Source organism: Notechis scutatus, chromosome 3 (genome assembly GCF_049901735.1).
Source record: "Notechis scutatus isolate UNSWTSFEM ecotype Mainland chromosome 3, rNotScu1.2, whole genome shotgun sequence".
Taxonomy (NCBI): Eukaryota; Metazoa; Chordata; class Lepidosauria; order Squamata; family Elapidae; genus Notechis; species Notechis scutatus.
In genome coordinates, this window is record NC_142011.1 from 21,128,712 (window position 1) to 21,156,019 (window position 27,308).

The window sequence follows — 27,308 nt, forward strand, 5'->3', positions numbered from 1 at the left end:
TTTCTTTAGACTGCAATGTTTCCCGGCACTTGCATTTTAGCTAGGAAAAGTTGAATAGCTGTGTAATGATGTATAAGATGCATACACCCGTGCATTGTTTGATTTTTCATTGCTTAGAATAAAAAGTAATAAATACCTTTAAAAGCCACACAAATGAAACCAGCAGAACATTAACCAATTAATTCGAATCATTGGGGAATTATGGATATTATTGGACTGCAAGGTCAGTCATTTTTAGTGGAAATTCTGGCAGTTTCAGCCCCAGTACATTTCCAAAAAGCTGAGGTGTTAGTTTAGTGGTAGTGCCAAAAAAAAAAAAAAAGGATTGAGGGATCAAAACATCCTGTGCCCAGAAAGTGACATTAAATTTAAAAAAGAATTTGAAGAGGCACTCTTTACTTTAAAAAAAAAAAAAAAAAAGTTTGGATGCATCGTGCACTTACTCACCAGGGAGGAAAAAGCCCTCTGCAAATACATCCTACTTGAGATAAGCAAATATTGAGACAAATTATGAACCTATGATTTGAATAACCATATTGTATGCATGAAAGATCCAGTGGTGAATTAAATATTTGGCTTTACTGTATGTGATTATGGCATTGCGCTATCTACATCCATGGTTCTTTTTCATTCCTCCTTGTCTCCATTCTTCCCGCCCTTATAGATTCCCTCAGTCTACTTTTATGAATAGTAAAAACATTTTCTATGCCCGTTTTATAGTTGCCAACAGAAATGGGGAGCGGGAAAGAGTTTGAAAGAGCAGTGCAGCAGTTTGGAAGCAAAAGTCCATTCCATGCATACCTTGCAAAGATTATACTAACCGACTGGAGTTCCTGCTGCACAAAACTCCAATTGGAGAACATGATTGATGACTCTTGGCTATAGATGTGTTTTGTTGGAGAATATGAATTATGATACACCCAGAGGGATGGAGGAAAACCAGGGTCAAGGATGACAGTGAATTAACGTGTCTCAGAATCAGCTACATCCAGGTCATGCCAATATGTTGCTCCTAATGAATTATTTGAAGTTTTTTAAAGTTTGGCTCAAGGCTCATGATTTAATTAGAGCGATCGTTGGAATCCTGACAAATGTAGAATGGGATGCAGGGAAGGAAGGTAATCTGTTCTCCTGCCAGATGATGCTCATTGTTGGATGGTTACCATTCAGTATAAGGCCCAGTCTTCAAGGCACTTCATAACTTCTGAAAATTGTATTGTTTTCCAGGCTAGGCATTCATACCAATATCATTGGTAGAAGATACCTATTATCGAACTAAATAATTCTTGTGTTTTAATCATACACATTTTCTACCAATCCATGGTGAAAACCACATTGTATTGTTACAGGAGTTGACAACCTTTTAAGGCACCAGAGACCATTATCTGATGCTGCCCGCCAAACAAATTGAAACACAAGCAAATAAAGAAATCAAACTGCCTGTTAAAAATACCTTATGTGAGATTCCTCCCCCTCCTAGAATTATTAGACTTAAATTGAGAATAGTTGAAATCTCAGAAATTTTGCAATCTTTCAAGAGTTCATCTGTTGACTGATCTTCAGTCTGATGGATGTTTTTCAAGGGTCTAGGGATGAGAGCCTCTTCTGAGGGCCATGTTTCCATCAGAGCACAATTTGCATTCTAGTAATTTAGGATTAGTATCTTCTTGCTGTAATTCCATCCTGCTGAAATAGAATACTAGGAACAGGTACTATATCCCTGCTGCACAAGAAATGTGTGAGAATGGTGGTCAGTTAGGGCAGACACGTGTAGAAAAGTAAATAGCATGTAATATGAAACAGAAAGCAAGCTTGTAACATTTGACCTTATCACTGGGTCAAAGGTTACACTTTCTCAAAAATGGTTTTGCAAATCTTTTTCAGAGCTGATAGATACACACCTTAGCTGGATACAAAACATTATATGAAACAGAAAGGCTGTGCTTTTTTGATCCAAGCAAACAAAGTCCCAGGTAATTTACTTTTTTTTTTCTCCTGACTTTTGTCTAGCTTCAGTTCTTCTTAAGCTTTCTTTAACTTAGCTGGTCTTCTGCAAATGTCTTTTCGGTTGCTTGCTCCGTTAATTTAATTGCAGAAACATCTAGTATTGGTGGGAAAGGAAAATGCATTTGGGATAAGGTTTGAATGGTGGCTACAGGTTTTCTCTGAAGTTTTAAAAGAAATGTGGTATTTGTTTTTAAATGATTAGGAACTGAATGTCTATGGAGATTCTCAGTCATCCAGGTAATAACAATAGCACTTAAACTTATATACCACTTCACAGTGCTTTACAGCCCTCTCTAAGCAGTTTAAATAGTCAGCATATTGCCCCCAACAATTTGGGTCCTCATTTTACCCACCTCGGAAGAATGGAAGGCTGAGTCCCACCTTGAGACTGGTGGGATTCGATCTGCCAAATTGCAGTGCTTTTTCAAGAGGCAAGTGGACTTTCTGGTTTTTCTTTGAAGATGTTTCACTTCTCACCCAAGAAGCTTCTTCAGCTCTGACTGGAGGGTGAGGAATGGAAGGATTTATATTCCTTGCAGACAGCTGGTCATTTGCATCCTTTTATAGCAAGGGTCTTCAAACTTGGCAAGAGGCATTCCTGAGCTAACATGACTGGAGGAGGAATTCTGGGAGTTGAAGTCCAGAAACTGGGAATTGAAGTCCAGAAACTTAAACTTTGAAGAGCCCTGTTTTAGAGAGTCGTTGAGGCCACCTGGAGGTTATCTGTGTTGTCAGGGTCACCTTAGTAGTGCAAATAGGTGTGGAGCCTTCTTGGAGCTGTTGAAAGGACTGATTTGTAGACTGGAGATAGATGGTGCCGTATAATTTTTCTTCTGTCTATTCAATTTTGACATAAATGGCCTCTTTGACCCCTCTTTCAAACCAGTGGTCTTCTCTATCCAAAATGTGGATTTTGCTGTCTCCAAAAGAGTGGCCTTTGTCTTTTAAATGCAGATGAACTGCTGAATCTAGTTCTGATGGATTTGTTCTTCTATGTTGTACCATACATTTATGAATGAGAAGTGAAACGTTTTCAAAGAAAAACCAGAAAATCCAGCTACCTCTTGAAAAAGTACCTTTGGGGGATTAGGAACTGAAGTTTGCCTAATATTTTACCTACATATTGTCTGTTGCGAAAATGAATGCATTATTCTCTTGCAACACCTAAGCACTGGACTCTTCTGCACTAGACTCTTTCCATATCTACACTAAAATATTTTTTTACCAAAACCAGTAATGTTCCGTGATAGTCTGTACTTAGAACAAGAATATGCTTTTGCAGGTCTCTTATTTGCATTTCTGTTGCACAGATCAGAGAGAAGAATGTCTTTTTAAAAGACTATTAGCTTCTTTTTGTTCAGATTAGAGACTTGATCTTGTTCTAGAATTCTGACTTTTCCCCTGGTGGTCTATAAATCAGTAATTCTTAGTAATTATTGATTAATCAACACTAATGTTATGCCTAATCCAATATAATCTTTTTTAAAAAATAAAGTTTTATTTGGATTTTCACACATACAAAATACAAATAAAACATCTTTTTTGAAAATAGCATGGTCTGGGGTTGAACTTCTTTATACAGACACAAAACTCAATTTCATGCTCCTTTTTGTGTTCTATTCCATATTTTATACTATTCTACATTTTCTATATAGTTTTTCCCCTCTTTTAATTTTCTCATTTTGATTATCTCATCTCAATTCAAATAATTATATTTATACTTTTGTCTGTTCTGTTTCAATTTCATATTACCTTTTCTCATTAAACAAATTTTCTCCTGTAGTTACTAATTGGAGTATGACACCTTTATATCTTTTAATTACATCCATTCAACTCTTATTTAAACTTCAATATATACCTCAAGGTATATAAACCTTCAATATAATACATAATACATAACTTCCAATCGAATTCTGCTTGGTACATTCTTATAATACACACTATATTCCTTAAAAATACACACACATATATATATATATGCAATTATAAACCCTCATTCCATTCCAATTCAGTTCTATCATTAATAATCATTAAAATCTTAAGATCTTTAACACTTCTTTTCAATTAAATATCATACTTCCTTAAAGACACATATAATCTCCATAATTAATTTTTCCTTTATTTCTCTTCACATATGTTTTGTAAATCATTAAATATTCATTTTGTTACATTTATTTATTGACAAGCATTCCACTGAATAACGATAGCTATTTTATCAAACATTTTAATCATATATTGTTTCATATTTTTTTAAATTATTTCTGTTTCTAATATAACAATACTATCTTATGTATCTTTGCAGAATCCCTTTTTCCATTAAGTTTTCACCCATTATCTCTAAATAGGCCCTGTTTCTCTATATTTTGTTTCTGTCCTTTATAACTTCTTTTCCTTTCTTTCTTCCCTCTCTTCTTCTCCCTCCCCTTTTTACCCCCTTGTCTCTCTACTTCTAATTCTCCCTTCTGCATTTCCCTCTTCTGTTGCTTTCTGATTTTATACTTATTTTTCACTCTATTTTGGGGGGGGGGGTTGTTTTTCCCAATCTTAAACTTTCCATTCTCTTTCCCCCCTTTCCTTTTTCCCCCCCACCTAAGATTACTTGTTCATTAAAGATGGCTTCTTCTTTATCGCAATCTTCTTGTTCTGCAGGCATTTCTTGTTGTTTCTCATAGTTCCAAATCTCCATTTCTAAAAACTGAAATACGAAGCCAAAAGAACCTCTCCCTTCTTGTGCGTCTTCTTTGTACTTTTTAAGTTCCATTTTCAGTTCTTCTAAAAGTGGAGCCATTTTAAAAAGTTTTAAACAACCACCCGATTGATTTTAGTCATTCAAATACAATAACCAAAAATCCAGAAATCATCAAGTAGTCCAAATAGTCCCAAGTTATTTCTTCTTATTTCTTTTTTGACTTTCTCTTCCTGGGGTTTTTGTTGTGATATTTCAGTTAAAATGTATCTTTTGGAAGTCTTGTTGAGATTTTGCTGTAAGTTCTTTTTAATTCCAGGCAGTCTTCTCCCTTCCAGATCCTGCCCTTTTATTCTTTTTCTCTCCTTTTCTGTTTTCAAAAGCTTTTGATTATCCAGAAATCTTTATTATCCTTTTGACTATTTATTTTCAGCATTAAATGCCTATTAATGTCAAAGTGGATTTTTTTCCAATTTCTTGCTTAAGTCTCTTAGCTGTCAGTATAGGAAAAGGAGAAGAAAAAAACCAAATCTTTTCCCTTTTCTCTCTCCTTCGCAGCTTAAAAATCTTCTTAGGGAACAATGTTATTGTTTCTTTTCTTTTTTAATAGTTTCAATTCCAGGGTACCTTATTTGCTGCTTTTGCTGTTTGACCCGTTCAACCAAAACTTTCTCTTCTTATCTTCCTCCTGCACATTCTTTTCCGGTCGAGTTCTTCTTTGTGGTGGCCATTTCTGACCACCGCTACAACCGCCTTCGGGAAAGGGAGTAATGGCCAGCTGGGGAGGAGAGATGCGGCTCTCCACAACCCTGCAGGCAGTCTCCCCCTTCTTCACCACCTCTACGGAATGGCTTAGCCCCGAAACCAGCCAGCTTGGGGCACTCCAGCGGTGAGCATGGATCGAAGCCTCGCAGAGACGAGGTTTCGGTCTGTCGCCGAAGAAGCTCAAACCGGAAGTCCCTAATCCAATATAATTTTTGACTTATTTGGAAACCCTAACCTGAATTTCTTATAGCAATAGCACTTAAATTTATATACTGCTTCACAGTGCTTTACAATACTCTCTAAGCGGTTTACTGAGTCAGAATATTGCCCCAGCAATCTGGGTTCTCATTTTACCGGCCTTGGAAGGATGGAAGGCTGAGTCAACCTTATAATTCATGGTCATGCGCTATAGTTCCCAAGTGGGGAACTGAAGACCCCAAAACAACAGTAAATAACACCAAATCTTAGGGGGAAGTAAAAGCATAGCCTTAATAAAATCATGAGCTCAAACATTTGACTCAACCCAGTGTTAGCCATATTATTCTTCCAATAACTTTTCAGAAGGCCAACCAAAAACGTAAAATAACCATGGGCTGCATTTTAAGCATTTCAGATATGTCCCCTTTTTAATCAAAGGATTTATGTAATATCCCCTTTGTTAGAGAAGATTCTTGAGAGTCCCTTGGACTGTGGGGTGATCACATCAGAGTCAATGCTAAAGGAACTCAACCCTGACTATTCTTTGGAAAGACAGATACTGAGGCTGCAGCTCAAATACAGACACCAAATGAGAAGAGAGGATTCAGTGGAAAAGCCCCTCATGTTGGGAAAGATTAAAGGCAACATGATAAGGGCAGAGTAGAGGATGAGATGGGATTCAATTTTTTTTTACTACCAGTTCTGTGGGTGTGGCTTGGTGAGCGTGGCTTGGTGGGCATGGCAGGGGAAGGATACTGTAAAATCTCCCTTCCCATCCCACTCCAGGGGGAAGGATACTGCAAAATCCCCATTCCCTCCCCACCCCACTAACCTGCTTTCCAGCTCCGTTCTCCTGTGCAGGGCAACAAAAGAAGACCCAGCCGATCAGCTGGGACTCAGGAAGCAGAGAATAGATGGTGGTGGGGCCAGTCAGAGGTGGTGTTTCTTGGTTCTCCGAACTACTCAAAATTTCCGCTACCGGTTCTCCAGAACTGGTCAGAACCTGCCAAATACCACTTCTGATAGTGTCATTGAAGCAATGAACATGAATTTGGACAAACTAAGGGAGACATTGGAAGATGGGGGCCTGGTATGTTATGGTCTGTGGGGGCACAAAGAGTCGGTCACAACTTTGCAAATGGACAACAACAACAGCAAATATCCCCTCTTCTAGTGTATGATCGATTCATAGCTGGCTGCCATTATTGAATCTAATTTGGCTCCCCGACTCTCCTTTAAAAATCTGGGTTTATTGTGGCTTATTTCAGGGTGCATGCCAAAGTAAAGCTTGATTGCGACTACTAGCAAAGGAAAGGGAGAAATTGTTCTGGATTGGGAATGACAGTGCATATTATCTAAATTGGCACCTACTTAGCAACCCAAGCCATCTTTGGACTTTCTGTTTTTATTGAAGGTTTAGAGATCAGGAGATCCACATTTGCATAACTTGTAGTGAAATATCTCTGAATATTTATTGTAAGGTGGGAGTAACTATACCACAGAAAGGTTTTAAGAAACTACAGTATTCGACTAGCGATGGTGAGAAACAGAGCCCAGGGTCAGACAGATGCTTAGCTCTTGTGTCCTATCTCTGCAGTAATAATTGATTAGGATGAAGTCTCCAGTACGGTGGCCTAGAGGTGGAGTTCTCGCCTCACAATCAGGAGGCTGTAAGTTCGATCCTAGGTAGAGGCTAATATTTGGAATAGACTCGCCTGCTTGAGCAGGGGGTTGGACTAGATGACCTCCAAGGTCCCTTCCAACTCTGTTATTCTATGTCTATGTCTACCAATTTAAACCTTGCAGTGGTCTCTTTCTCAACCTCACAGCCATGGACTTCATTTCCCAGAATTCTATGCAGTGAGTCATTTGGCTGTAGAACTCTGGGAACTGATCTCAGGATATCTGGAAGTCAGCCAGGTTAGAACAAGAGAAACTCTTATGATCACAATCAGGTAATATAGGTAGTCCTCAACTTACAGCAGTTCATTTAGTGACAGTCTGAAGTTACAACATCATCGAAAAAAGTGACTTATGACCGTTTTTCACGCTTACAACCATTGCAACAATCCTGTGGTCATGTGATCAGCATTCAGACACTTGGAAATTGACTCATATGTATGACAACTGCAGTGCCCTGGGGTCGTGTGATTACCTTTTGCAACCTCTGGCAAGAGAAGTCAATGAGAAAACCAAATTCAATGAGAAAATCAAATTCACTTAACTGTGCTAAGTAATAATGCAATAACCATGTTACAGCGCATGGGGGGGTCGCTCATGCATGCGCAGTGGGTGTTGGGGAGACCCGCACACATTACCTGCTGGGTGCTGGCACACAAACGTGCAGGCAATTATCGGCACAGGAGCCCAAAAAGGTTAGCCATCACTGGTATAGTGCAATATTAATGCAATATTAGGGGTTTTCAATTCAATGTATAGAATATGATGGATGTGTGTTTGTGTTTATTTTTATAGTCATAATGTACACTGAAGATGGTATTTAATTTCATTATATGAGGTGCAATGACAATAAAGTAAAGTAAACTAAACTAAATGCCAAAATGAATGCATGGCACAGGGATTGAATTGTGCGTTTATGGCTGTATTCTAGTACACAGGCTGTTCTTGGGTACACCTCCACTTTCAGAATCTGTTGCCCACAACAGTGTAATTCTATGTACACAAGCACTCCCCATTATCTAAACTTCTGATTATCTTAATCTTTTGGATGTCTTCCCAGCCATTTGGCTACAAGAAGGCACATTTTTATCAGATATTTACAAGAATCAAAGCGCAGTATTCAGGCCTCAGAAATTTTTGGACTATTTACCATCATCTCCCCATTCCCCTCTGTTGCAAAAGCAGAATGAGTCATAATAAGCTCTAGATATCAGCTGTGCAATCATCAAAAGTACATAAAAATATGAGCGGATTGGAAAAAGTGAGGCTGGAGCAATTGTTTACCCTTTCAATCTGATATTAAGACCACTGAGACAAGGAAGACTGACATGAATGCGCAGCAGGTTAAAAAAACAGCAAAATTTCTCATACACATCCCGAAAAACCACACAAATAGTATGTTGTTGACTTAGAGGCGCCATTCACAATTGGTACTAAAACAAAATAGACAAAAGAAAGATCCATTTCACAGATATAGAATAATTTGAAGGTGATCTCAGAATACTGTAATGACCCAGGGTGTGGCACAAAAGCAACAAAGTCACAAAAGTAGATAAACTCCCTTTAATGCCTCCAACTTGGCCCCAATATCCAGTTATCATTGGCTGGAAAAAAAAAAATCTCCCAAGAACAGTTTTTAAAGAGAAGAAATTCTGTCCGAACCCAAAGTACATATAGATTATAAATAAAAACCAACACAAACCACGCTGCAGCAATTAATGAGACAGGGCCAGATAAGGAATTGCAGACTTCCAAAAGATAACGAAACACACACAGTTGGGAGGATGCCAGAACCCAGATAAGGCTTGACAAACAAAGATAATTCATGGTTTGTTTCCAGCAAGGTGCTGTGGACAAACGCCCCTTTTAAATCCTGTTTTCCCAGCTGCAGCTAATGAAGGGAATCAGGGCCCTTTTCTCCCCCGTAACCCACATAACTCACGTTGCTCCCTTCTCCGTTCCTCCCTGTGTGCCTTAGGATGAAGAGGAGGTGGCCCTGGGTCTTCCTCTGAAGGTTCAGTCGGACTGTGCCCTTCCCCAGTTTCTTCCACAGCCTCTGGAGCTACACTCCCACTCCCTGTCAGCTGCTCGACCTCCCACTTGGAATCAGATTCCAACAGGGGCATGACAAACACCCAAATAATAAAGTTAAAAGGGACCTTAAAGATCTTCTAGTCCAGGGGTGTCAAACTTGATTTCATTGAGGGTCACATCCGGTTTGTGTTTGACCATGGGGTGTGTGGGCAAGGCTGGGGTGGGCATGGTCAGGGTGGGCATAGCCAGCTCGACATCCTGCAGCCTGCACGCGGCCTTCCGAAACTCTGTTTTCAGCTGCAATGGCCTCCTGCAGTCCTTGCCAATGAAAATGGAGCCTGGGAGGGCCAAGCACGGCTCTCCCGGGTTCTGTTTTCACTGGCAGAGGCACTGCGGACCAGTCCTTCGCTATTTCCAGGCCAGCCCCGTGGGCCAAATCTAAGCACCCCACAGGCCGGATCAAGCCCATGGGCCTTGAGTTTGACAACCCTGTTCTAGTCTAACCACCCACTCAAACAAGAGACCCTATATCATTCCAGACAAATGGCTGTTCAATATCTCACTTAGAATAGTCAGTGAAATAAAGAATGTATAACTAACGAAATAACTTTGTAAGTTAATTAATTTTAAAAACTGATTCTGTTGTTAAAACATTCAAAGAAATGTAAGTTAGCCTATAGTTTGATTTTTTTTTCACTCATTGATATATTTAGGTATTTTGTCCATATTTTTATTTTCATATTTTATTCATTTTTATATTTTCTCTTATGTTTCCTATAATTGGAAATAAAATATAACTTTTAAAATACAGGCATCATTCATCGGCGACTAAAATCTGCTTTTCTGATTGGTCCCACCAGTTAATTAAACAATCTGATTAATCGGATGTCAGAAAGTCCAAAGTTGGGTCAGACCTAGTTAATATTCAGTTCAGAGACCACCAAGAAATCCCACCGGGAAATCTAAAAAAAAAAAAAAACATCATCTTGAGAGGAGGAAATGAAAAATCTTGTTTCTATATTATGGCCAAGAAAAATACATGTAGGTGGTACTAGTCACCAAATAAATGCAAGTTTCCCTTGAAGAAAGTTTTTACTTAAAGAAAGTCAAAAAATAAAACAAACGTTTGTTTGCAGCCTGAGATAATCTGAATTTGAAGGATGCAACCATGACTTGCCTGTTATAGATCGGCCTACTTACCTACACTGTATTCTGAGTTTTTAACAGCACCAACATTAATTACACCAGCATCAGCTTTCTTAATGGATTGTCTAGCATATCTGTCTGGCTGCCTGCCATCTATCTGTCTTGTCTGTCTATCTATCTATCTATCTATCTATCTATCTATCTATCTATCTATCTATCATCTATCTACCTATCATCTATCTATCTGTCATCTGTTTGCTTTTCTCCCTCTTATCTATCTTTTATCTATCATCCACCTCTCTCTCTCTCTCCCTCCCTCCTCCCCCCCACTCTCTCGTATCTTACATCTCACCCATCTCACGAGAGTGAGACTTCCAATGCATTTTGCCAATCTCTAGAAAAGTATGCATTTATCAAACTATCCTTATTGAAAAAAATTTTAGGAAATTTGTGGAAACCCGAATGCATCAGGCAACATTGCAAACACAAAATGCACACAGGAACCTGTTTTACAAGCTGCAATCTTTTAAAGCAAACTTTTTTTAAAAAAACATTCTCAAGTTCAATGAACGTAAGTTGAGAGCTTGACAAAAATGATTGATGGAAATCTTGAACAAGTTGGTCCATTCTGATTCTCTGCCCCACTGTGGAAACTCATGCCACCAGCCTCTTTGAAGACCATCCTGTTCTGTCAGCATTCCAGGAAACCTCCATTCCAATCAGTAACTCCGAGACAAGCATAATCTCAAAACTATCTTTATTAGAATAGCACCTGGCACATCTGTGGAATCTTGAAACGAAAAGTTTTCCAGACTTCCCATAATGTCCCAAACTACAATCCATCCCTTTTTTTCCCATCATCACATCACATGGACCAATCACGATCTGTCCCAGTGTAAGATCCTTTTTTCCTGCTGCGCCACACTTAATAACCTTGAACTAAGAAAAGAATTTTATTTTGTCTACTTAGAACTACTCAATTGAAATCACCCCCCTCCCACTTTCTCAGGCTGTGTGGCAGTGTGGAATATGGCTTCCAAAGCTGACATTAGTTTTTGCAGGCTAATAACTTTTGAAGGCTCGGGGGTTGTTTGTAGAATAAGGTAAAAGAAATAAAAATAAAACAACCCAATCCAATTGAAATTCTGCCCCTTTTTCATATGCAACATATGTTAAAAAAAATAACAGGCAGAGTTTAGTATCACATTATACATAGCATCTATAGTGACACCATTTTGACTGCCACTCCTCTCCTCTCCACCGCTGGCTGATGTATAAGGTATCATAATTCTGATCAATGAACTCAATTGAATCATGATTTGGAAGCTCCATTCAGGCTTGGATGACCTTTTATCGAGTACATCATATCGGCACTTAGAAAGTTGAAGCTAGCTCTGGGTAACTGCCACGTTTCTGAGCAATAAGAAGAATAGAAACTTCCCACCCCGCCTCGGGTGTTCTGGGTCACATTAACCAATTAGTCCAGCAGTAGCTCCTTCCTTGGTCTCAGCAGATGTTCCTTGCCATGACTTTGGTTCACACGCTGCACCTGGTGGATGTTTTCTCTAGTGCAGGGGTCTCCAACCTTGGCAACTTTAAGACTTGTGGACTTCAATTCCCAGAATTCTGGACTTTCCCCCCTCCCCCAAAGAGTGGCAACTAAAATATGAAGCAAAAGTAATGACCTCGGCTGAAGTCATTTCAAAATTGACATAAGATGCATGACTTTATCAGTGCATGTAATCCTGGACATACGACCACAATTCAGCCCAAACTTTCTGTTGCTAAGCGAGACAATTGTTAAGTGAATTTTGTTCCATTTTACGACCTTTCTTGCTACAGTTTGTTAGGGTTCCGGCAGTTATTCCAATTCAATCATGAGCCTCGAGCCATACTCCCAAAACTAAAGAAGATTTATTTGAAGTCAATCTTCTACTTCCGGCACTAACCTGGGTGTAGCCAACTCTGAGATATATAATTCACTGTCACCCTTGATCCTGCTTTTCCCCCCACCCCTCTGGGTGTATCATCCAACAAAAAACATCCATAGCCAAGAGTCATCAATCATGCTCTCCAATTAGATTTTTTCATGGCAGAAGCTTCAGCCATCTAATCAGTCTTTGAAGACATTTTGTATACACATTTTATAGTTGACACAGTTATTAAGTGAATCACTGCAGTTGTTAAGTTATTAGCAGGATTGATTTCAGTCAATCTGGTGTTAGGGCGTGTCCAATTTTTCAGCTTTCAATTTCCAAATGTTGAGGGGGGGGAGATGCTCCAAAGTTGTGAAATGCCTTGGGGATTGTAAAGGTATTTTGGTTACTTCAATACGGTTTAGATGAGCTTGGTAAGTAACTACATAAATATCATCACTTTTGAACATTTCGTTTGTTGCATTTCCCTTCGACTTTGCTCGCCAGAAGGTCACAAAAGGGGAAATCACATGACCCCAAGACACTGCAACCATCATAAATATGAACCAGTTGCCAAGCACCTGAATTTAGTTCACGTGACCATGGGGATGCTGCAACGGTCATAAGGGTGAAAAACCAGGGATGGTATTCTACCGGTTCGGCCTGCTTCGGGCAAATCGGTAGCTCCGAAGATCAGCTGGGAGTGAACTGGTTTGCTCTGATGATCAGCTGTTGGGGCCACCCACCCTTCCCGGCTCTAGTCTGTGCTTTATTTTCCAGCTCAGCTGCTTCGCGCGGCACAGCTGATTGCTGTGCGTCAGGTGTTTTACACACAGGGCTTGCAGCAGAAGGTGAGCTGCAAATGCTGCGTGCGCGCAAAACACACATTTGGTGTGCTCACCAAACTGGTTGTTACACCAGTTGAATCCCACCCCTGTGAAAAACAGTCATAAGTCACTTTTTTCAGTGGTGTTGTAACTTTGAAGGATCACCAAATGTTATAAGTCAGAGACTGCCTGTACCACGAGATTTCTGGCTCATTTAAGTTCAGTGCAATTAATTCAGAGATCTTTTCCTCATTCAGATCCTAAATCTGAAGTATAGTATATAAAATTATATATTGCAATGTCCTACCTGTCAATGAATACTTCAACCATAACAATACAAGAGCACACAATGGATACAAACTCAAGGTAAACCACACCAAACTTGATTGCAGGAAATACGACTTCAGCAACCGAGTGGTCAATGCCTGGAATACTCTACCTGACTCTGTGGTTTATTCCCCAAACCCCAAAAACTTTAACCTTAGACTGTCTACTATTGACCTCACCCCTTTCCTAAGAGATCTGTAGGGGGTGTGCATAAGTGCACCATCGTGCCTACCATCCCTGTACTATTGTTTCTTTTTTATTTTTCTTATATGTATCCATTTCATGTATTCATAACTATGTTTATACTTATAGCTGTTATCTTACAATCGCTTGACAAAATAAATAAATAAAATAAATAAAATAAATCGACTTTGCCTCCCCTGCTTTCTCAAGACATATAAACGAACCCTTCACCCACTGCCAACCAGTCCCGTTTTGGCTGTCCCGCTGCTTTCGAACAGGAAAAATGTCACATTTCCAAACAGGTTGATTTCTTTAAATAAAAAAGGAAATGTCCTTACAATGCATAGAGCTTTTTTTTTTTTTTTTTCATTCTCGGTACTTAACCGTTCTGAACAATTGTGCTGATAAATAAAACAGCTTGTAATGTCATCCTAATAGTTTACACAAAGGAAATGACCCATCATTCCCCGGTTAAGGTTGGTGCCCACCTTTTTTATACCTTAATGCTATTTTTAGCATTTCGAACTACCAAAAACTTTCCATTGAAGATCTGCTCTTCTCATTTCCTGGGTAAAGAAAACAGGAAGCCTTTAAAAAAGAGAGAGAAAAGAAAGGTATATAAGGCTTCAGTCAGGGCTTCTCCTGAAACTAGATCCATATCACCCCCTGCTGGCAATTCCAGGACATTGCAAGACTTTAGAAACCAGCAATTTCAATTAGCCTTGTTTTAAAAACCCGCATGCTTAGAGCACTTAGCAACATAACCCCAATGTGATAAGGTACATTGACAAGGTTTGAGGAACAATCTTGTATATTAATTATACAGTCCCATCAACAAGTATGGATAAGAACACAATCTAAAATAAAACACTTATCTTTTTCCTCAGATAGTTGTAAGAGAAATCTTGGAATATTTTTGAGTTCATTGATTTTTAAAAAATATTTTTTCCATATACATTTTCAATCATCTGAATCGTTTCTTAGATCAGTAGTTTTCAGAGTGACTGTTGTTTTAATTGAGAAGGCTCTATCCTGTGATTGGATATCCTGTGATTGGATATCAAGTGTGATTGGACACATAATCACACTTGGCCAATAAAGAATTCTATTCTCTGTGTTTCCCTCTTTCTATGTACAGTACAACAGGTAATAAGTAACGTACCGAACAAAATCTGTAGAACAAGCAAAGTTCTTAATAGCCATTACAACTTGAAAATATGCATTGTGACCTGCCCAAATTGAGTCCAGATAATTCTCAAAATACAACCAATTGTTTAGCAATTTTGGGGAGTTATGACTGATCTCTCCAGGGCTATTTGTGATCCAGATTCAAAGTTCTGGCCCTCTCCCTGTGATGACACAATCACATTTTGGGCACTTAGCAACTGACTGGCATTTGGAGACGTTTGCACTGTGCAGGAGTCATTTGACTCTAATTTAGACTCCTTTTTTTTTGCTAGAAACTAGCACATACTTCCTATTTCTGTCAAAAGAAACAACCATTACAGACAATGGCTTCGTTTAACAACTGCTACATTAGCTTAAGATCTACAGTGATTCATTTAACACCTGCCGTAAAAAGGTTGCAAAACCTAATGTGGTAATCCACTTACCAAACCAGCATGAATTGTGACCATAATTCTGGACTCAGTTACAGTCATAAGTCAAGGAATACCTGTGTTTGAAGCAAGTAAAGCTTTTGAGTCACCAGACTGGCCCAAAGGTGGTGACGCTATTATAGGGAGAATTTTGCATGGCCGTTGTTCCTTCAGACGTTTGCATCGAATTCCACCACACAGAGATAGTCAGGGTGGGCAACTATAACAACTTTATGACTTGTGGACTTAAATGCTCAGAATTCCTAAACCATCCAATTTTAGTGGACTTCAACTCCCAGAATTCCTGAGGCTGCTGACTATGGCAGTAAAGCCATAGTTACCCATCTCTAATGTAGGCCCATCTTGAAGTACCAATGATCCTATCAGTTAATTTTCATGCTTGCTGAGACCAGAATGTACACAACCTCATGGTCTCATTCCAGAACGTTCCAGTCTCCACTGTGACATTCCCCAAATATGCCAGAATGTCCCTGCCCCTTACTGAGCCAATATATTATATTCTAGAATTTATTATTCTGGAATAGAAAGCAGTACAGGGCGTTCTGGACATGAGGGAAAAGGTCAAAGAAAACTGGGGAGGAGGTAAAGAGAATTAGGAGAACATCAACAACACAACGATTTCATTTTTCTCTTAGAAACAAAGGGGCTGTGTTGTTTTGTGAACCAGTTTTGCAAGGTGCTTCATCTGAACCTTCATCAAAGTAACAAAGCACTCCCATGCCATTTCCACAGCCCTACAAATAGCTCTTTCCTCCTTTTTTCTCAACAAGCAGCATTCAGAAACACACTGCAGGTCTAATGTATAATCATAATAACTAACAGCTATTAAAACTTTATCTTCTATGAATGTATCTAATCCAGTGGTGGTATGCTACCGGTTCGGACCAGTTCAGCCGAACTGGTAGGATAGAAAAGGCCTCTGATGGTCAGCTGAGAGGAGGGAAAAAAGCCTCCAACGATCATATGAGAGGATAAAGAAGAGACAAGCGCAGGATCAGCTCTCCCAATTGCCCCTGTGCTTTTCTCTTCTTTATCCTCTCAGATGATTGGCGCTGCAGGCCTCAGCTGGTGTGGGGAAAGCTGCATGCGTGTGTTAGGTGCACATGCACGTGATCACCGGACCGGTGCATGATCACCGGACCGGTGCATGATCACCGGACCGGTAGTGCAACAGGTAGGATCCCGCTGCTGATCTAATCACTTTTCAAGAGCTATCCCAATCGGCAACAATCACAGTATCTTCTGGAAGCAGGTCCACAGTTTAAATAAGAGCCCTGGGGAAAATACAGCTGCTACCTTTGAACAATCCTGATGTATAGTATTTATAGTCTCACCATGTTGCCTTCCACTTTATTCATAATCTTGTCAGCCTAGATCAGCCTCACCTATAGACAGTCCTTGACTTACAGTTGTTTATTTAGTGACCATTCAAAGTTACAATGGCACTGAAAAAAGTGACTAAGGTCCATTTTTCACAGTTAGCTACCGTTGCACCATCCCCATGGTCACGTGATCAAAAGTTCAGATGCTTGGCAACTGACTCATACTTATGACGATTACAGAGTGCCAGGATCACCTTTTCTGACAAGCAGAGTCAATGGGGAAGTAAGATTCACTTAACAATTACAGTGATTCACTCAATAATTCAGCAAGTAAGGTTGTAAAATGGGGCAAAATTCACTTAACAACTGTCTCATTTATCAACAGAAATGTTAGGTTCAATTGTGATCATGAGTCGAGGATTACCTGTATCACCTTTCTTCCTTTTAGAACTGACTTCACTATTCTGAACAGTTTGGTTGGACTCTGGCTTCATTTTTTGCCCAATACAGTAACTTTTACATAATGACCAAAATTTTGCTCAGAAATGCAGATTGCAACTTAAATTAGTAACAACAACAGTAATTATGGGCCATCTTTGTTGGTTCTTAGTGACCATATAAATAGATCTTCTCCAGGATGACCTGTTGTCCACCTGGTTCTTCACATCTCCCATCACCACTCTCATTAAATCCTTCCAACTTTCTGATGATTATTGTTCCTTTTTGCTTCCCACCTTTCCCAGCATTTTGGACTCCTCACGGGAATTGAGTCTTCACAAATGTCCAGAATATAATCATTTGAACCTGGTCATTTCGCCTTAAATGAAATCTCTGGATTGATTCATTTTATGATCCAGTTGTTTGTTTTCTTAGTTATGCATGGTATTCCTAGGCACTTTCTCCAACATCAGAGTTCAAAAGCTTCAATACAGTACTCCTTTGACCTGCTTCTTCAAAGTCCAACTTCTGCTTTCATACAGTGTTGGAGAGAATATTACTGCATTCTGACTTTTGTAGATATAGATGTATCATGGCACCTGAATATTCTTTCTAATGCTTTCACTGCAAACCCACCACTCCATCAGATGCATTTCTCGTTCTTTTATTGTTGTCAATCAATCCTAAAAAAGCAAATATATTTGCCACTTCAGTATATCTGTCAATTTTAAGAGTTGTTGTAGTATGTGATTAGTCTGGTCTTCTTTATATTTAAGTGTTAACCATTTTTTAATTCTGTGCCAATATTTTCATTACTAGAATTTCCCGAACCTTTGTATTTTCATGTGTAGGAGTAGGGCCATCAGGATAATGCATGTTTTTTCCTCAAATTTTGAAGCCTTGATGATTTTATAACAAAGCAGCCCCTCTCAGTACATATTCAGCATATTGGTTGGATACACAAGGGAAGAATAGAAGCAAAAGACTAGTAGGCTAGGCTAGGCTAGGCTAGGCTAGGCCAGGCCAGAATAGAATAGAATAGAATAGAATAGAATAGAATAGAATAGAATAGAATAGAATAGAATAGAATAGAATAGAATAGAATAGAATAGAATAGAATAGAATAGAATAGAATAGAAAACCTGAAGACAGGACAAGAAGCAATTAATGGAAACTAATCAATTAGAGAATCAACTTTAGAACTAAGGAGAAAATTCTAAGAACAATTAATCTGTGGACTGGCTTGCCTTCAAAAGTTGTGCGTGCTCCAATACTGGAGGTATGTAAGAAGAGACCAGACAGCCATTTGTCTAAAATATTATAGAGTCTCCTGCTTGAGCAGGGGTTTGGACTAGAAGAGCTCCATGTTCTCTTCCAACTCTGTTATTCTGTTAATAAACTCCCTTATCTCACTCCTTTGCTGACCTGGAACCAGTATTATATTATTCTGACCAGACTTTTGCTTTCTGTACCATTTGTAGGTTTTACATGGACTTCAATAGTAGCAATACCATATTCTATAGGTGATTGCACAATATGGTGCTTCGTCTTCAATATATAAGAAAAAAAAAGGGTGGGGGGATATTTAGTCACTTCCAAAGATTTGCAACATCGTAGACTTGTTGTGAAGACTCATTGCCAGGAACTGCTTCATTGAGTTTTGGGGGTTACTATCAGCTTAGTGAAGTAAATTCTGAGCAACATACAGACACATCGAATATACACTAGCAAGCAGAGTTTTACTGTGAGAAATCACCAATATGTTCATTCAACAGTGAAGAGTATCAATGTATGGAGGGTATTTTGTACACTGCCTGGAACTCTTCTCCCCTAACTGAGCTATGCAGTTAACAGGATCATCGTTTACCAAGTCACAATCTGACTGGCACTGCAGAATATGGTTTGAATGATCCAGAGTTGGTACAAAACATGAAAAACGAGAATGAGCTTGCAAGAGTGTTCCCTCTGCAATCTGGACAGGATTCAGTAATCAAAGTTCATTACATCTGTGTTGATCCTGTATTTGTAAAAGTCAGTGAAGTGTTGCATTATTATATTACATTACTTTAAATAAACCAGAAATGAAAACTCCCATTCCTTCCAGGAATCCAGGAAATTATTTTTTTTACCCTTTTCTTTCCATCTTCTTTACAGTTTGCAAGCTATTTGAGGCTGAACGATAATGATGGACTGAAGACCATCTAGCAGGCTTCATGGCTGCACTCCAGCAGTTGAGACTTGTCATTGCCAGATTGTCATAGTCTTAACCCATTATTGAATGCCAGCTTTTCAACAGCAACCACACAGGTGGCTTTATATTAGATTCTTTTGCATTTTCTGCACAGTAACGTTTCTGCTTTTGTGTTTCTTTCTCTCTCTCTTTCCCTTCCCAGTTAATGAAATTATCAGGAAAGAGTTTTCTGGACTCCCTGCCAGAAGTCAGTCATAGAAGATGAGATTTATGAGACAACTTTTGCAGAATCCATCTGTATCTGACAAGATTCTTCTCTTGTCCTGCTTGCCTTTTTGTTTCCTCAAGTGATCATCTCAAGGCATCAGTTCAACACCAGGAACAATGCACTGGCATCCAGCTGACAATTCTTTGTAAGCCACTCAGCACCTATCATTGTAAACATCAAAGAAAACTCTCTTCCTATTGTCCAAAGATCATGCAGGTCTCATGTAACCTTGCAAGTGCCTGACAGTAGATTACTGAAGTGTCTAAGGATGTGTACATAGACTAGAAATGGTAACTGGGGGGAAAAGATCCAGAAACTTTTATTGAACTAAAGTATGGTTGTGTACATGAATGCATGTTATGGACGCTGGATGAATTTTACAACTGCCAACGCAACAAAAAAAAAAATGAATTGGGTTTCTCAAACAGTCACAATGCATAGCCAGAAATAAAATTTAAAACTTCCAATACTCAAGCATTGAACCTCCCTCCCTTAAATGAAAGGGAACAGATCTACATATGCAATATTATTTTTATTCTTTTTTTTCCAAAAGAAGCATGATCATTGCTCTGCACAGATTCACATTTTTTTAAAAAATTAAAAGCCCTCAAAGTGCAACAAGGAGGCTGCTGCAATGGAAAATGGACGAAAATAATCTGGTATGGGCACAGCTTCTAGTGAAAATGTAAAGTAGTTTTTTAGTTGTAGCTTTGTCATATCTTTGCTCTATTTTTAGATGTACCAAAGCCATATTTTCATTGGACTAGAAAGTATGTAAACTCAAAACACAATGCAGTCTACAATTAAGCATTTTTAAAGCCAAACAACATCTACAGAAGAGAGCTGAACCTGCATTTGAAACTCTGAAACGAATGTTAAAGCTAAAATATTTAACTTTAAACAGGAGTGTGCATTCTATTCTATACTATTCTATGCAGTATTTCACTCTATAGTGTACAGATTTGAAACGGATTTATTTTAGATTCTTTCCCATCCATACAAATAACAAACTTTTTTTAAAAAGTAAATCAATCATCTCAATTTGATTTGGAAACTGCTATTATGGTTTTACAGTGGAATTTTTGCAGATCTATCCAATCGTTCAACTCATGGTAAAAATCACAAGATGGCATATTTATATTTATAGGGAATGTGAGATACTATGTAATTTAATTGGTTAAGCATAGAAATGTATGATGAAGAGTAATTTAATTGGTTAAAGCAAGTAGGACTTACTGGTTTATTCTAGCAGCTATCAAATTATCCAAAACTCTCCGAGCCTCTTTTTATTTGTGGTACAATAAGGTTTTTCCCTCCAAACTGTAATTTTTTTCCTACTGAGGATTATCATAGTGTATTCTATATTTAAATGTTATTTCTCTAAATCAGGTTATTTCTCCAAGTCACGGCAGCATCATGCGATGTATCGGGACTTTTCCCCCTTTACTAAACTGGACAGGGCATGGCCAGCGTGTGATGCATCCGGCCTATGAGCCACGAGTTTGTCAGCCCTGCTCTAAATTTTTTGTTGCCAAAAGAAGCCACAACATATTTTTTACTCTTCTGCCCAAAATATGTTGTAGGATTTTTTTCCCCTAATCCCTTGCAAAATTAAAATTGTAGATCAAGCTATGTAACTCACGTAGTACAAATTGTTTGGAAATTCATAATTTTCAGGTATACATAGACTTATTCACATTCCATCAAATAAGGTTCTTAATGAACTGATAAAAACTGATAAAACTATTATAATTGCCAGCTAAAAATTTGATTTTTGTTTCTTGAGGATTGGTCCCAATGTTCAACTTTATAAATGGGCATGGAAAGTAGGACTGATAAGGGTACATTTGCAATAAGTGTATGAACGCAATACTAGAAAGCATGGCTACATTTAAGGAGTTATGATGGAAACTTTTTGTCCATATTTTCCTAAGCTTGATTCAGAGAAGTGAAATAAAGGAAATGATGAAAAGCAGCTGAATTGGACAGTAGTAGAGATAAGTACAAAAATAATTTTCTAGTCACAACTAATCTAACTCCTCAAAGTTATGTAAAAAAATTTATTATATGAATCAGTTTTCAATTTCACATCAAATTATCCTTTAATGCCAGTCCTTGAATACACTTCATAATCTTTTTCACCACTAATCCTCAAATATTTGCCCAGATACCTGGATATCAGACCACAACTTTTTGAGTTATTTTTGTGCCAAGTATAAAATACCAGAGAAACTTTCTATTTGAATTTCTTTGCTGGTTTATTGTTCTTCCACGAGAATACAATCATTTTATATAAATTGTTTGTCTTGCTCTGCCCAATCTGTAGAGAGTTTTAAGGATGTTATACAACATGGCTTTGGCTTTTAAGCTCTAAAACACCAGCTCTAGGAAATAAATTCCTGACAAATGTAATGATATTTTTGGATAAAAAGTAAAGTGTCCTTTGAGTTGAGCTTAATTCATTTGACTCCATGGCCACATACCTATAATTTATTTAGCAACAATACGCCTTCTGTAAGGACATTGGCATCCCTGGTTTATATACAGTAGTAAATCCTTGTGTCCATTTATTTTTATCTAGGTTTGGTGTGAAATTTATTCTTTCTGACTTATAACTACTGTTTCTCTGTAGAGATGGGTTTGAATATCTCACTAAGCCAAACACCCAACCAGCCACCTAATGGCTTAATATTATTTTTGAACCAGGAATATTCATGTTATTTATGCCAGTGAAATACTGCAGAGGATGAAAAATATCACTCCAGAATTGTTGTTAGATACAGAGCTGCAATTCTTGCTGATCCAACTACTTGATCAAATGTTCTTACAAGCTCTTGTAAAGTATACGTAAACATGAAAAGTAGTCAAAAAGTTCTTAGTTCTCTTTCATTTCCTATGGACTGACCACAAGGAATGACAACAAGATGACCATACCGCTTTTTTGTCTGTTTTTCGGCAATATCTGAAAAAAAAACTGGAGCTTTTGGGATGCAGCATTGTACTCTTATCTTAAGCATCTTCCTTATCTGCTGCATTTTACATTCATTTATGTTTTTTTTTATATATATATATATACATATATATTGACTATGTGTTGGCAAGCTGTCCTACTGTGTCTGATTTAGAATATTTAGCAACCATTTGCTCATACTAAAGCCTTAACCAAATATATATTTCTTAAGCAAAGACATTCTGCTACAGATGTTTGTCTTAAAGAATAACTGGATACATTTAAGATAGTGCAGATAATTCTGAAACGTTCAATGAATGAAATTATTTATTTTGGTTTTGCAATAGTTCTACAGTGTTATGATTTGTAAACTTCATGTAAACTTTTTCTAATTATTACTTTGGTCTAAAGAAATGTAAGGTTTGCCTTAGACAATTAACTGCCTCGTATGAGTAATTTGTTCTCAGTTTATCTGGAAGAGAGCCATAGCTGCATATGAGGAAATTCTTTTTTTTCCCCTCAGTTATCTGAAAGCTTCATGACAAGTGCCTTCCTGTCACTGTACCAAAAGGCCTCACAAAACATTGTCTCTCAAGTGAACAACTGTAATGCATTTTCCATTATTGTTTTATTATGCTAAATTCAAAGCAGTTTATTGTAACTCAATGACATTTTTTTCAACATTATTATTTCTTAATCACAGTTTAGGCTTACATATTACTGGATGAGCGTCTGTAAATTTTTGCACTAAATAGATGAAGTTGTCCATCTTAATATGTAAACATTAGATGGTGTTGGAGAGGCAACTCATGTTAGTAAGAGCTTTTCATTACTTTGGAATGCATTTGGCATTAAAGAATACCAAAGAAAAACTGCACACGAGAATACTTTGTGATTTGAATGGATTTTTTTTTTTCATTGTGAGGAGTTCTTTTTTTTCTTTTTTCTTTCCTCTAGTTTTTGATCTGTGGGTTTGGAAGATAAATGTAGGCTTATTTGAATAATAGTGATACTGAGATGGAAAGAATACCAAAATACTTATGTCTTACATTTGGTTAATACTGCCTGTGGGTTCAGTCCAGACAAACTGAAGCACTTTTCCATGTATCTTTTGCTAGACAATAGTTTAATATAATAATTTGTTATTCCCTGTATTCTGTTCCACATCCAGTCTTCTTGTGCAATAGATATCTAATATAGAACGTATAATTCCACTGAATTTAGAGAGAAAATATCTGAAACATGTGTTTTAACTTGGGCACTCTCAAATGTACTGATTCTACACCTCCCTAAAATAATAAATGAATTTGAACAACTAAATGAATAAAACAAATCCATTCTTAGCAGTTAGAGTTGGGCAAGAAATAAATACCCCACTTATTAAAAGATATGTCATCATCATCATAAATGTTTGACTTAAATCTTAATTGGATGAGTACGGTGGTTATATTGATCATATTAAATGCTTATCTTCCCACCCAGCAAAAATTTCCATTTGGAAAGGCTAGAAATTGAACATAATGGATAAAAATTTCTTTCTATAGCCACACCCAGATTACAGATAGTCTATTACCACGCCATATGGGAAGTCACCACTTGGCAAGAATTTGTCAACTGGCACAGTGCTGCTTTAATTGGCAAATGGTGCTGACGGTTGGCTAGACACACAGGTTTAGCTGTCCTGGACTTTTCTCTCAGGCAAATCATAAATGAACATTGACAGCCCTCCTGCCTGTTTTGCCTGGGCAAGTCTGATCAACTAAAAATGCTGTAAACCTCCCCCCACCCCGGTGCCTGCTCCCCGCCCCCAGAGGTTCATAATCCACCCTTTGAGAATCTCTGTTTTTCCTCATACATTAGCGGTCACAGGATTTGAGAAGATGCACATGTCTTTGGCTTGATTGGACTCTACATATCTATGCATTCTATTTGGAATGAATCACATTATAAACATTTGCAAAGAGAGCATTTGGTTATATAGAAAAGCTGCTTCTTGACTGTTGGTTTCAACCCATTGTCAGAATTAGCTAGCCTGTTGTGTGTTTGGGGGTATGGGAGTGTTATATATATTGTACTATAAGATTTTCTTTTAAAGGAGAAATTGTCTACGATATTTTCTGGTTGCTACAAAAAATAAGACGCCTCCATGGTGGTGTTTCTAAATAGTGTGTCTTCAGCTGAAGTTTTCAGAAATGTTATTGAGTGAACCCTTGTGCTTATGGAGAACAGTATGTGAGGAAGCTCCCTCAGGGTTTCTTAAATAAATTCTTTCCTTAGCCAGCTGCTTCCCCTCATGCTCTCCCAGAGAATCAAGCAAGGATTGGACAAAAGACTTAACACTGCTTCTTCTAATGCTGTGATTTTTGGACACCCGAAAAGACTCCTATAGACTCATAACATATGTGACCTTCATAGATGCTTTAGTGCCTTATTGGATGTGATCCATGAATCATCCTTTATTTTGTTACATTGGATAATCAAGGAACATAAGTACACGAGCAAAGAAACTGCATTTTTTTTTCTAATTCAGCTATGCTAACTTGCAAATGTCTGTTTGTCTGCTTCACTGGCCAATCAGTAATCCTGCTTGTAAAAATGTTGTTTATTTCTGAATGCCTCTATATGACAAATTTAACAAGTTGGTATCTGCATCTCTCTGGATTTCCAGGGCATTGTGCATAGTGTTGAAGGAAGGTGCTGAGAGCAATTGTATAGATTCATTTAGACCAAAATTGTATTACACCAAGGGAACCCTACAGGCCTCTTGCACAGGGCCTTGTGAGAGACTGAGAATTTTGACAATCCCAGTTTTTCTTTAAAAAAAAAAAAGTTAGTCCTCACAATTTCAAAGATGGGTACCTGAAAATAAGTTGACAAAAAAGATCAGAAAGGAAGATGCAATAAAAAGGGTGCATAAATGTATCCTAAAACCCTTCATGAGGAAAAGGACTTTCATAATTAGTTTACTGTAAATCAGTGTCTCCGACCTTGGCAACTTGAAGATGTATGGACATCAACTCCCAGAATTCCCCAGGCAGCACAGCTGCCTGGGGAATTCTGGGAATTGGTCCACATATTGGGAAACACTGCTGTAAATAATCAGCACAATAAATTGCAATACATAAGTTTTTTGGTTTTTTTAATTGGATAACTGGTGTCTCAGGAATATTGTCATTATATACCCTACCAATAAACTGGTAATTTTTGTGTTGGAGAAAAATGAAATGCAAGTTACGTTATGCATATAACGTATTATTATTCAGCTTGTGTTCTATGTATCCTCATTCCTGTTCATTCCTGATATCAGTTGCCATCAAATGGTGACAAAGAAGGTGGAATGTAAAATAGATCAAAACCCCATATACTGTTATTGAGCTTCTCCCCATTCCACCCCCCAATCTCACTGTCTTTCAGTTAATTCAGCATCTTTGAAAGGTTTCAGTGAATTACCAAACACCACTTGGAATTACTAAGAAAAATGAGGATTAGCATCAGGTAATGCTGCAAAGTCTGAGGTTGTGTGTGTGTGTGTGTGTGTGTGTGTGTGAGAGAGAGAGAGAGAGAGAGAGAGAGAGAGACCCCTTTGGCAACTTTTGATCCATTAAGATCCTGCCATTGAATTCCAGCTGCTGCTTGTCAAATATGAGAAGATTTGCAATCCTGTCCTTCTTGTTGGGCTTCCCAGAAATATCTGGCTGGCTACTGTGTGAACAGGAAGCTGGACTTTATCTGATCAGATGGAGCTCTTCTCAAATGACACCAAAGATTTCTGATTTTCCAAATCCATAAGCCAAATTAATGAACTCTATACATCCAAATTAAAAGACTTATACCTCCAAATGGTACATTTGGCTTAAAGTAATTCTTTGCTTCTGCTTCGTAATCATCAACATGTTTTACAAGCAGGAATTCCAAACTAACTTTTAAAATAAACTGCCCTAAGAAGCAATTGAGCATGGGGAAATTTGGTTTCTTTGGAGGGTAAGGAAGTCAAAATGAACATGTATTTCCAAATGCGGCAAAGTAAATGTTCAGCCTGGGTTGCAGCTAGTCATACCTGCTTGCTGCAGTCAGAGTCATAGACCTAAATGGAAAGCAGCTTTATTGCTCAAATTTTAACACATGACTAAACTGTTCACTCACCTATTTTTAACTAAAAACCAAAAAAAACCCACAGGAATGGTGGGTTGTATCTGTTCTATTGCCCCTTGTTCTGTATTAATCTCAAGTTTAATTGTGATTTTGCTTTTTGTAAAATATTTTTATACAGCTTGTATTATTAAAGTTCAGCAATAAATTGAACGACAAACAGCTACTTCCGTTGTTCTTGTACTTTGTACTTCATTGCAGTTAAAAGAAAGATTATTATGATCAATGAACAATGTCGGTAGGAACACTCAACTGATTTTTTGGAGATCTAATCATTCTATGTATGACAGTCAGCCTGATCCAATTAAACCATTAACTTAACCATGAAGCAAGAACTTAATGTGGTGTGATCCAGATTAGATGTGCTCATCAGCTCCCTTGATAGCCGAGCTACTAAATCTCCCCCTTAAAATAAACTGTTGTGCAACCCTGTTTCATCAAGTAGGGTTGTACCCAATCAGTTATTATCAGGAGACTGACTGCAAATCCTCTGTATGCTTTTTATTGAAAATGGGAAAAAATAAATAACTACTATGTTTGCTTCAAAGTAGATGGGAAGGCACTCCGTTAGATAATTTTCTTTTTCTTGCTTTTTGTTATTC

At 38.0% G+C, this 27,308-nt stretch overlaps 1 protein-coding gene across 5 annotated transcripts in view; it reads left to right on the forward strand.

Annotated features, from left to right (window-relative positions):
- The window catches only part of NFATC2 (nuclear factor of activated T cells 2), a 191,416-nt gene extending 164,544 nt beyond the window's left edge, over nucleotides 1-26,872 (forward strand). For 4 of the 5 annotated variants that reach the window (XM_087959279.1, XM_087959280.1, XM_087959278.1 and 1 more), the window contains exon 10: nucleotides 19,542-26,872. In XM_087959279.1, the coding sequence (XP_087815405.1) occupies nucleotides 19,542-19,597 (56 nt within the window). In that variant the 3' untranslated portion in view covers nucleotides 19,598-26,872. Of the gene's footprint in view, nucleotides 1-1,884; nucleotides 1,974-19,541 lie in introns of all 5 variants that reach the window. The other variant, XM_026664968.2, reaches the window with a different exon arrangement.
- The last annotated feature ends 436 nt before the right edge of the window (nucleotides 26,873-27,308 follow it).